Source organism: Somniosus microcephalus, unplaced genomic scaffold (genome assembly GCF_052327205.1).
Source record: "Somniosus microcephalus isolate GS21.2 unplaced genomic scaffold, FLI_Smic_1.0 scaffold635, whole genome shotgun sequence".
Taxonomy (NCBI): Eukaryota; Metazoa; Chordata; class Chondrichthyes; order Squaliformes; family Somniosidae; genus Somniosus; species Somniosus microcephalus.
This window is the reverse complement of record NW_028225822.1, coordinates 118,183-130,317: the sequence shown is the minus strand read 5'-3', so window position 1 is coordinate 130,317 and position 12,135 is coordinate 118,183. Positions and strand designations below refer to the sequence as shown.

The following is a 12,135-nucleotide window of genomic DNA, read 5'->3' as shown; positions in this document are numbered from 1 at the left end:
ATAGGACTATGAAGACAGCAGCCTTGAGACAATTGGGGTTCAGGATCAGGCAATCCATAGTTTTGGGCCATATTTTTCCCTCTTTCTGAATCAGAGCGCATTGAGGTAGATCAGGTCCAAAGAAAATTGGTTTGGGTCGGTTTTGAAACGCTAACGATCCCTGCGTCTGAACACCATGAGAAATTGGTCCCTGGGCCTGATACAAATGATCATTCTGAGCTGTTGGAGCCTCTCGCACCCCCACAGGAAGCTCGCCCAACAGTAGAATCCAATTCTGGGCCACTGGCCTTGCCGGCCCTGGCCATCAGATGAGTCTGGTGGGGAGTAGACCAATGGCAGGGGGCAGCGACCCTCGCACATCCATTTATTCTGTTACGATGGAGGCCATGTGGATAATAAACAACAACTTGTATTTATACAGCATCTTTAATATAGCAAAAACATCCCAAGGCGCTTCACAGGAGCGATTATCAGACAAAATTTGACACTGAGCCACATAAGGAGATATTAGGACAGGCTTGGTCAAAGAGGTGGGTTTTAAGGAGCATCTTAAAGGAGGAGAGAGAGGTGGAGAGGTTTAGGGAGGGAATTCCCGAGCTTAGGGCCCAGGCAGCTGAAGGCACGGCCGCCGATGGTGGAGCGATGGAAATCGGTGATGCGCAAGAGGCCAGAATTGGAGGAGCGGAGAGATCTCGGCGGATTGTAGGGCTGGAGGAGATTACAGAGATAGGGAGGGGCGAGGCCATGGAGGGATTTGAGCACAATTTGAACAATCCCACCGCTCAATGAGAAGCCACACACTTGGCTATCTGTGCTTGCGTTCAGTTCCCTCAGTAACGTGTTGCCTTTGCTCCAATAGGGAAGTATTTCTGGAGGCTGACCCGTAACAGGCATTTGGTCTCCTTTCAACCAGCAGAGATCCAGCGCTTCTGGCGTGGGTTGCCTAGCAACATGGACAGCGTGGACTCCGTGTACGAGCGAACTGCAGACCACAAAATAGTATTTTTCAAAGGTAAGTATTGGGCTCCGTCAACTGTCGTGCGGCAGATTCACTCGCTGACTCGATACATCCAAGTGCGGCCCCCGTCACTTAAAAAAACAGCCTTCTAAAGCGGGCACTCGGTTAGATCATTAGGGTGTACGGTGGCACAGTGGTTTTGTTACTGGGCTAGTAATCCTAAGGATCTGGAGATGTGAGTTCAAATCCTACCACGGTAGTTGGGGAATTTAATTAAATAAATCTGGAATAAAAAGCTAGCGTAATGGTGACCATGAAACTACCGGATTGTCGTAAAAACCCATCTGGCTCACTATTGTCCTTTAGGGACAGAAATCTGTCACCCTCACCCGGTCTGGCCGATATGTGACTCCAGACCCACAGCAATGTGGTTGACTCTTGAGCTGCCATTTCAGAGGGGCAGTTATCACCACCTTCACAAGGGCAATTAGGGATGGGCAATAAATGCTTGCCAGTGATGCCCACACTGAATTTATTTTTAAAAATCAGCCAAAGATGGACAAGCATTAACGCCAATTTCAAAGTTGCTAGTTACGCCTTAAGCGCTCTGTTTATTTCCTCCAGAAACAAGCTGTGCTGACCAACCAGTTGGTGCCTCCTTTAGGTGCCCTGAAGCAAGAACAATTGCAAGCAAATGTTTACACAGGATATACGGCACAGAAACAGGCCATTCGGCCCAGCCAGTCCATGCCGGCGTTTATGCTCCACTCCAGCCTCCTCCCGTCTTTCCTCATCTAAATCTATCAGCATAACCCTCTAATCCCTTCTCCCTCATATGTTTGTCCAGCCTCCCCTTAAATGCAGCTGTCGCTCATCCTGCCAGCGCATTTCACACCTCACACTGCATCCATTTAATAAACATCTAGAGCCGTCTTTTGTCTCCACTAGTCCGATCACCATCTCGTCTGGTTTTGAATACCTCTTAATGTCTCTTCACTTCTCTTTTGTTCTTTCATCCCCATTTCCCAGCCCCCAAACTGGCCTTTTAATCTGTTTCATTTCCTGTGTTTTTTCTCAGTCCTGACGAAGGGTTTCGACCTGAAACGTTAACTCTGTTTCTCTCTCCACGGATGTTGCCTGGCCTGCTGAGTTTTTCCATCATTTTCTGTTGTTATTCCCCTTAAATGCATCTGTGCTACTCGCCTCAACCATTCCCTGTGGCAGCGAGTTCCACATTCTCACCACTTTAAAGTAAAGCTTCTGTAATCGCATTGCGCTCAGTCATGTTTGGTTTCTTCAATAGTGACCTACTGTATATGAAACCGGTCATAAGGACATGAGGCGGCTTCATAGAATCATACGATGATACAGCACAGGAGGAGGCCATTTGGCCCATCGTGCCTGTGCCGGCTCTTTGAAAGATTCTCTCCAATTAGTCCCACTCCCCCCTGCTCATTCCCTACAGCTCTGCAAACCTTTCCTTTTCAAGTATTTATCCAATTCCCTTTTGAAAGTTATTATTGAATCTGCTTCCACCGCCCTTTCAGGCAGCGCGTTCCAGATCACAACAACTCACTGCGTAATTTTTTTCCCCTCATCTCCCCTCTGGTTCTTTTGCCGATTATCTTCAATCTGTGTCCTCTGGTTACCGACCCTCCTGCCACTGGGAACAGTTTCTCCTCATTTACTCTATCAAAACCTGTCAAGATTTTGAACACCTCTATCGAATCTCCCCATAATCTTCCCATTCACGGGGAGTCTCGCATGGGACTCTCTACCTCCCCGCCCCCTCCTGCAATCTCCTGTATTATAGACTGTTGACCCCTATGAAGATCTGTCTCTTCCATCATTCATAGTAATAATGAAAACCCCCTACTAAAACTATGTTTTTTCACCATAGCCCGTTATACCGGCCATCGTGTATAGTGGGCAAATCCCGTTTGCACGAACATGCCCGCTAGAAACGGTGGGGACTGTATTTTCTTAAAATTGAAATTCCCATTGGGACGCCCCTAATCAGCAGTGTGGTTCATGCAACTATCGCTGGTGTCTTGGGAATTAGTCCAGATGGACATGAGTTCAAAATCCCACCATGGGAAGTTTGAGAATTTGAATTCAGTTCTGGGCACCGCACCTCAAAGGATTTATTGGCCTTGGAGGGAGTTTTTTTTAAATTCATTTATGGGATGTGGGCATCGCTGGCAAGGCCAGCATTTATTGCCCATCCCTAGTTGCCCTTGAGAAGGTGGTGGTGAGCCGCCTTCTTGAACCGCTGCAGTCCGTGTGGTGACAGTGCTGTTAGGGAGGGAGTTCCAGGATTTTGACCCAGCGACGATGAAGGATCGGCGATATACTTCTAAGTCAGGATGGTGTGTGACTTGGAGGGGAACTTGGAGGTGGTGGTGTTCCCATGCGCCTGCTGCCCTTGTCCTTTTAGGTGGAAGAGGTCACGGGTTTCTGTGCAGTGAAGATTCACCAGATTGTTACCAGGGCTCCAAGGGTTAGATTATGAGGAGAGGTTACATAAACTAGGCTTGTATTCCCTGGAATAGAGAAGGCTAAGGGATGATTTGATTGAGGTTTTTAGGATTTTGAAAGGAATTGATGATAGATAGAGAGAAACCTTTTCCACCAGTGGGGGAGTCTAGGACAAGAGGACATCACCTTACAATCAGAGCCAGGCCACTCAGGAGAGAAGTTAGGAAACACTTCACACAAAGGGTGGTAGAAGGGTGGAACTCTCTCCCACACAAAGCAGTAGATGCGAGCTCAGTTAATAATCTGAGATTGATAGATTTTTGCTAGCCAAGGGTATGAAAGGATATGGAGCCAAGGCAGGTGGATGGAGTTAAGATTCAGATCAGCCACGATCTCACTGAATGGCGGAACAGGCCCGAGGGGCTGAATGGCCTCCTCCTGTTCCTATGTTTTAAAAATGTGGAAATAAAAAGCTGGATGTTATAGGATGGCCAGAGGGGCATTGGATAGTACAGACCTTGCAAGACCTCCCTGTGCTGAGCTTATTTACTCTGAGTTGCAGTATTGCACCGGGAGTGTCAGCCTAGATTACGAGCTCAAGTCTCTGTGGTTTAGCCGCAGTAGAATTTCTCGAAATATTGAATCCGGCAGCTTTCCAGTTCTGTAATGCAGATTTCAGAAGCCATTGATGTGTAAGTATTGTGTCTTACAGCGTTTGTCTTCGGTGTCACGCTATGAAGTCAATATAAAGAGCCGCAGTTAATCTACAAGCAGAGTTGATGTTCTTTGATGTTAATAAGCTACTCGTTTCTTGATTAAAAGCCTGGGATCTCAATCTAAAAGACTCTGAAAAGTTTAACAAAAGGCTTAAGTGCTTAACGTAGAACAATTCCTCCTAAAATAAACCTTTTAAGAGTATGTTTAAAGAACTATTTGGCCTCCGAGCCTAGTTACATAGAATTTACAGGTCAGAAACAGGCCATTCGGCCCAACTGGTCCGTGCCGGTGTTTCTGCTCCACACGAGCCTCCTCCCATCCCTCTTCATCTCACCCCATCAACATATCCTTCTATTCCTTTCTCCCTCGTGTGTTTATCCAGCTTCCCCTTAAATACATCTATGCCATTCACCTCAACCACTCCCTGTGGCAGCGAGTTCCACATTATAGAATCATAGAATGACACTGCACAGGAGGAGGCCATTCGGCCCATCGTGCCTGTGCCGGCTCTTTGAAAGAGCTCTCCAATTAGTCCCACTCCCCCTGCTCTTTCCCCGTAGCCCTATAGATTTTTTCCCTTCAAGTATTTATCCAATTCCCTTTTGACTATTACTATTGTTCTGCTTCTACCGCCCTTTCGGGCAGTGCATTCCAGACCACAACAACCACATTCTCACCACTCTCTGGGTAAAGGAGTTTCTCCTGAATTCCCTATTGGATTTATTAGTGACTATCTTATATTTACAACCCCTAGTTCTGGTCTCCCCCACAAGTGGAAACACCTTCTCTACGTCTACCCTATCGAACCCTTTCATAATTTCAAAGACCTCGATCAGGTCGCCCCTCAGCCTTCTCTTTTCTAGAGAAAGGAGCCCCGGCCTGTTCAGCCTTTCCTTTAGTTAATGGATGTCTGGGATGAAATTGTTCCCCGTTGCCTTAACAGCGTAAAACGGGGGCCAAAGGTTCACCTTTCGGGACGAAGCTGTCCCGTGCCTGATCTGCGCCTGTGTTAAGAGCGTCGCCATGTTGGTAAAGGCACCTTTTTTTTAAGAGCGTCGCCATGTTGGTAAAGGCACCCTTTGCAGGCATTCCAGTCGACCGCCTAAAACAGGCATTAGGCCCCTTACATATGTAAATGAGCCGCCGAACGCCTGTTTTAAATCCCCTCGCCAAAAATGAGTTAGCGATCAGACTTTGGGAAAATGTTCCCACTTGCCAGCACAAGGATGATGGGCTGAGTGGCCTCCTTCTGTGCTGGATCATTCTAGGATTTTGGGGGAGTCCAAAACTTTATTGGGAAAAAAAATGTTAACTGAGCCAAACTAAACAGTGTACTTGTATGTACGCACATTAATTCTTGCTGTGTTAGCCGTGGTTCAGTGGGCAGCACTCGCACTTCTGAGTTATGAAGGTCGTGGGTTCAAATCCCACTCCAGAGACTTGCGCACAAAAATCTAGGCTGACACTCGCAGTGCTGAGGGAGTGCTGCACTGTCAGAGGTGCCGTCTTTCAGATGAGACGTTAAACCGAGGCCCCGTCTGCTCTCTCAGGTGGATATAAAAGATTCCCTGGCACTATTTCGAAGAGCAGGGGAGTTATCCCCGGTGTCCTGGGCCAATATTTATCTCGCAATCTATTTCACTGAAAACTAATTATCTGGTCATTATCACATTGCTGTTTGTGGGAGCTTGCTGTGCACCAATTGGCTGCTGTGTTTCCTACATTACAACAGTGACTACACTTCAAAAAGTACTTCATTAGCTGTAAAGCGCTTTGGGACGTCCTGAGGTTGTGAAAGGCGCTATAGAAATGCAAGTTCATTTTTAACGAATCTCTCCCTTCTGTTTGACAGGAGACCGGTATTGGGTGTTCAAAGATAACAATGTGGAGGAGAGTTACCCACGCTTCATCACCGACTTCGGCCTCTCTGTAAAGAGTATTGACGCAGCCTTTGTCTGTCCCCACATTGATAAGACCTATTTCTTTAAGGACAATCAGTACTGGAGATATGATGACCGCCAACGGAAAATGGACCCTGAGTATCCGAAGGACACCCTCTTGTGGGATGGTTTGCCCAGCCATGTTGATGATGCTATGAAATGGTCCGATGGTACGTCTGTGTCCTTAACTCTCTCCCATGAACGTGCCTTAATCCCAGCCCTACTGAGCTAGTGCGGAGGACATTTTCAATTTCCCATCCTTACAACCTGACCTCTCTGTGACCCTGCCAATCTGTAGTGGAAATCTGGAACTCTTCCCCCCCCAAAAAGTCTGTGGATGCTGGGCGAGAATTGAAGCTTCCAAGACCGAGATCGTTGGGCTTTTGTTGGGTAAGGGAATTAAGGGATATGGAACAAAGGCGGGTAAATGGAGTTGAGATACAGATCAGCCATGATCTGAGAGAATGGTGAGACAGGTTCAAAGGGCTGAATGGCCTCTTCCTGGTCCTATGTTCCCAATTTAACGTCAATCCGTTTTGTTTTTAAAAGTTTAGTGCTATAGTCAAGGAACTAGGATGAGCAAGAACCCTTGCACCCATTGAGAGGAACCCGTCGTTCTGATTTTATGACCCTCACATGCACGACTTGGGGTTTCCACCAGTGGTGTAGAGTCTCACAAAATCGCCCCTGAAAATCATCTTTGTTTTCAAATCCCTCCATGGCCTCGCCCCTCCCTATCTCTGTAACCTCCTCCAGCCCCACAACCCTCCGAGATCTCTGCGCTCCTCTAATTCTGGCCTCTTGCACATCCCCGATTTTAATCGCTCCACCATTGGCGGCCATGCCTTCAGCTGCCCTGGGCCCTAAGCTCTGGAATTCCCTTACTAAACCTCTCCGCCTCTCTCTCCTCCTTTAAGACGCTCCTTAAAACCGACCTCTTTGACCGAGCTTTTGATCACCTGTCCTAATGTCTCCTCATGTGGCTCGGGGTCAAATTTTAATTATGCTCCTGTGAAGCACCTTGGGACATTTTACAATGTTAAAGGCACTGTGTAAATGCAAGTTGTTGTTGAAAAGTATTCCCCACAAACTTTCCTCCCCGTTTACTTCGATTGCTCAGCAACTCTCACTTCCCATTCTTCTGTGTAGGATGAAAAATAAAATTGCGAAACTCCAGCAAATATTGAAACTGAGAGATCATTGCTTCATACCAGCTGGTCTCCTGTAACATCATTCAAGGTAGTCTGCAGTCTCGGGCATGGTTATGATGTTTAGCTAGTGAGCTGAGTTTAACCTGGCCTGCCCCTTTAAGGCCGTTGCTCGCATGCTCCCTGTCTGAGGCGGCACATCCGGAAGTCAATTGGAGGCTAATCGCTGTTGCTGCAAAAAGTTTCTGTAGGTTGGCGGCTGCTTGTAAATCCCCGTGTTCGGGTGGCAGCCGTGAGAAAAGATCGTTTCTCGTTCTCTTTGTTTTAAACCTTTATGTTAAAATGCTGTGATTGGTTGCTGTTTTAGCAATGACGTAAGCCAATCGGGTGCAAGTGTGACACATAAAGAAAGAACTTGCATTTCTATAGCGCCTTTCACCACTTCAGGACATCCCACAGTGCGTTACAGGCCATTAAATGCCGACACTGTTGTCATGTAGGAAACGCGGCAGCCAATTTGCACACAGCAAGATGCCACAAAAAGCAATGAGATAATGACCAGTTTTTAGGTGTTGATCGAGGGATAAATATTGACCAGGACACTGGGGAGAACTCCCCTGTTCTTAGAAATAATGCCGTGGGATCTTTTACGTCCACCTGAGAGAGCAAACGGGGCTTCGGTTTAACGTCTCATCTGAAAGACGGCTCCTCCGACAGTGCAGCACTCCCTCAGTACTGCACTGGGAGTGTCGGCCTAGATTATGTTTTCAAGTGGGATAAAATGCATAATATGTGACACTTTAAAGTGTGACAATTTCAGACATAATAGATACCTACACACAAGACATTGGATATATAACATGAATGCATAAGATGTAACATACTGAAAGTTTAGAATCATAGAATCATAGAAATTTACAGCGCAGAAGGAGGCCATTCGGCCCATCGTGTCCGTGCCGGCCGACAAAGAGCTCTCCAGCCTAATCCCACTTTCCAGCTCTTGGTCCGTAGCCCTGTAGGTTGCAGCACTCCAAGTGCATATCCAAGTACTTTTTAATTGTGATGAGGGTTTCTGCCTCTACCACCCTTTCAGGCAGTGAGTTCCAGACCCCCACCACCCTCTGGGTGAAAAAAGTTCTCCTCAACTCCCCTCTAATCCTTCTACCAATTACTTTAAATCTCTGCCCCCTGGTTATTGACCTCCCTGCTAAGGTAAATAGGTCCTTCCTGTCCACTCTATCTCAGCCCCCTCATAATTTTATACATCTCAATTAGGTCTCCCCTCAGCCTCCTCTGTTCCAAAGAAAACAACCCCAGCCTCTCCAATCTTTCCTCATAGCTAAAATTCCCCAGTCCAGGCAACATCCTGGTAAATCTCTGTACCCTCTCTAGTGCGATCACATCCTTCCTGTAATGTGGTGACCAGAACTGTACTCAGTGCTCTAGCTGTGGCCTAACTATTTTCTATTTTCACCTTCTGCGCTCCCCGTTAGGAGCTGCCTATTTCTTCAAGGGGAAGGATTACTGGAAGGTGACGCACAGTAACATGGAAGTGGACCCTGGGTACCCACAGTCGGTGGCCAGGGATTGGCTGGCATGCAGCGAGATGCAGGCAGACTCATCAATTTCAGACCGAGCCCGCCCCAGACCCCGAACGGCCCAAGATCACCACGATGAGACCAGGTCGGGGAACGAGAAAAGGAACTGCTCTTGTACGTCTGCAGCCGAGACGTCTAGACTCGCAGCCGCGCTGAGGCGCGAAGTGAATCTCGCTGTTGTGTTTGTGGTGTCACTGTGGCTCGGGTTGGATTAACGGGCATCATCGATGCTATCCCGACAGCTTCACAATGCAGCAATAGCTGTGTAAAAATTAACCTTCACTGCCTTGCTAGGAAGTGTCTGAAGATAACGAATGCAGAGTATCAACGTGAGGAGCTGACTGGAGCATTCGACACTGGATGGATTCGCAATGAATAGACCTTTTTTTTTAAATGAAGGAATTTATTGAAAGTCTTCTTTATCATCAATGAAAGCTCAGACAATTTATTTTTTTAATACAAAACAGGAGTGGAGTCCGAGGACCATTGTGTGGCTGTGACCAAGAGCTGGTGTTCCTGATACCCAATACCATGAAATGGGACGTTTGTCACTGGTATTGAAACACACCCTGCAATTATTTATATTTATATTTATATTTTCACTCGCTAGGCACGGCATTATTTTTCCATTGGGTGCTTGAGGTGGAGGCTGAGTTCAGGCAATGTTGTTTTGAGTTGGGTATTGTCAGCCAGCAGCATGCTCTCGCTGGGGCGACCTGGAGGCTGCAGTGAGTTGCGAGGAGATTCCACCGTCAGAAAGCTTTGATGAATATTCTAACTTGCACCAAGTGCGCTCGCTGCCCTACACTGGCTCCCAGTCCAGCAACACCTCGATTTTATAATTGATCATTATAATATAACGTGCTCTGATAATTGGTCACTGTTGCTTATTGCTGGTGTGGGTCGAAAATGAATAATGGGGAATTAGTGAGACTCTGAATAAAATTCCCAAGAAGCTCTTTTAAAAAAAAAAATGATTTCCCAGGATATGGGTGTCGTGGCGTTTATTGCCCATCCCCAGTTACCCTGAGAAGAGGGTGGTGCGCCCCCTCCTTGAACTGTTGCAGACCCGTCTGGTTTTATTCTTTGTAGCGGTTTGATACTGGCTAGAGGATCGTCAAGTGTCAGCCATATCGGTGTTGGACTGGAGTCACATATAGGTCAGACTGGGTAAGGTCACCCGGTTTCCTTCTCTCAAGGACATTAGTGTGGGTTTTCTAAAACAGCAATTGAACTCATGGTCACTTTTACTGACTGATAGCAGCTTTTTATTTCCAGATATTTTTCAAACTGAATTTAAATTCTCAAAATACCACACGGCGGGGTTATGAACTCCTAGTTCGACTGGATTTCTAGTCCAGTAACATAAGCACTACACCACCGTACCCTGGCTGAGAGTGTGGTGCATTGTTGACTTTGATGTAAGTAGAACAGACACAAAGAGGGGGGGGGTGAAACCTTTCGAAGAGGGCGCAAAGTGGAAACGGTGCAACTTGACTTTGAGTGATGTGCGAGCGTAAAGCTTCAAGGATTCGCTGGATTCAGGTGACGTGATTCAAGTAATCGAAAGACCTTTTGTGCTGCAAAGATTGTAAAATGCAGTGGTACATCTGTTTTGATTGCCCCCTCCCCAGCCCTCCCTCAAGAGGTATTAGTCTCGAGTGCTCAACCAAGAAGGAAATTGTACGCTAAGAATCTCCTGCAAATCCTCTCGAATCTTTTTCGAGTAATTATACCTCTACAGAAGTGAGCGCAGATTCTAAAGCACTCCATAAAATTTCACGTGTGAGCTTTTAACAGTAAATGTCGGTGGGCTATCCGACTCGGCGAGGCATCACTCAGTCTTGTCCTCGCCTGGTGTTCATAGAAACATAGAAGATAGGAGCAGGAGTAGGCCATTCGGCCCCTCAAGCCTGCTCCGCCATTCAATGAGATCATGGCTGATCATCCAAATTCAGTACCCTGTCCCTGCTTTCTCCCCATATCCCTTGATCCCTTTAGCCTTAAGAAATATATCCAACTCCTTCTTGAATATATTTAATGAATTGGCCTCTACTGCCTTGTGTGGTAGAGAATTCCACAGGTTCACCACTCTCTGGGTGAAGAAATTCCTCCTCATATCTGTCCTAAATGGCCTACCCCTTATCCTTAGACTGTGACCCCTGGTTCTGGACTCCCCGACCATCGGGAACATCCTTCCTGCATCTAGTCTGTCTAGTCCTGTTAGAATTTTATAAGTTTCAATGAGGTGTGTTCACTGCCAACAGAGACTGCCATTAGGAGTGGGAGCTCTGGCCAGTTTCCTGCTCGGAGAGATTGGTGGAGCAGACCAATTTAGATCTGCTCCTGGCTATAGTCAGCACAGACTGGCGATGAAATCTGCCGGCTCTGGCACCATTACTCACTGACTAAACCTCATGAGCCGCCCAGGAGCATCTCTTCACTGATCCGAAAGTGTGTGTCACACGCACGTGGTTTATAGTGAGCTCCTCTTATTTTCCTGAATCCCTGCAGTATTCCTGATATCCTCGATATCCAAAGCCTCGCACACTACGGGGAGTCACTTTAACTTTTGCCGGTAAGACAGGCGATATCAGATCAGCTGCCCATTATACACCTCTCCCGTAAAGTAGCGCTGACATCTGTCTGTCCCCTGTCGCTAACTGAAGACATAACGCTCACATTTCTTCATCCCATCCATTCACCTTGCCCAATCCTGGTGCCACACTGTAGCCTGCTCTTAAGTGGGGGTGGAGTGGGGTGGGGGATGTACAACAAGGGGGGCACGGTGGCATAGTGGTTAGCACTGTTGCCTCACAGCGCCAGGGACCCGGGTTCAAATCTGGTCTCGGGCAACTGTCTGTGTGGAGTTTGCACATTCTCCCTGTGTCTGCGTGGGTTTCCTCCGGGTGCTCCGGTTTCCTCCCACAGTCCAAAGATGTGCAGGTTAGGTTGATTTGGCTATGATAAATTGACCCTTAGTGTTACGGGATTAAATACATGGGGTTACAGGGATAGGGTGGGATATGTGTCGGTGCAGGCTCGATGGGCCAAAATGGCCTCTATCTGCACTGTAGATTCTGTGATTCTGTGAACAGTCGCTGCCTTTCAGTGTCAGCTGTGGCTCAGTGGGTAGCATTCTCTCGGCCTCTGAGTCAGAAGGTTGTGGGTTCAAGTCCCACTCCAGAGACTTGAGCACATAAAGTTAGGCTTGACACTTCAGTGCAGTGCTGAGGGAGCGCTGCACTGTCGGAGGGGCAGTACTGTGGGAGCGCTGCACTGTCGGAGGGGCAGTA

The 12,135-nt window shown here is 47.4% G+C and overlaps 1 protein-coding gene across 1 annotated transcript; it reads left to right on the top strand.

Annotated features, from left to right (window-relative positions):
- The first annotated feature begins 852 nt into the window (after positions 1–852).
- On the top strand, positions 853–9,813 carry LOC147081233 (matrix metalloproteinase-17-like). Its single transcript, XM_085980868.1, has 3 exons — positions 853–1,012; positions 6,006–6,263; positions 8,735–9,813. The coding sequence occupies exons 1-3, from the start codon at positions 952–954 to the stop codon at positions 9,052–9,054; spliced, it is 639 nt and encodes a 212-aa protein (XP_085836994.1). The 5' UTR covers positions 853–951; the 3' UTR covers positions 9,055–9,813.
- The last annotated feature ends 2,322 nt before the right edge of the window (positions 9,814–12,135 follow it).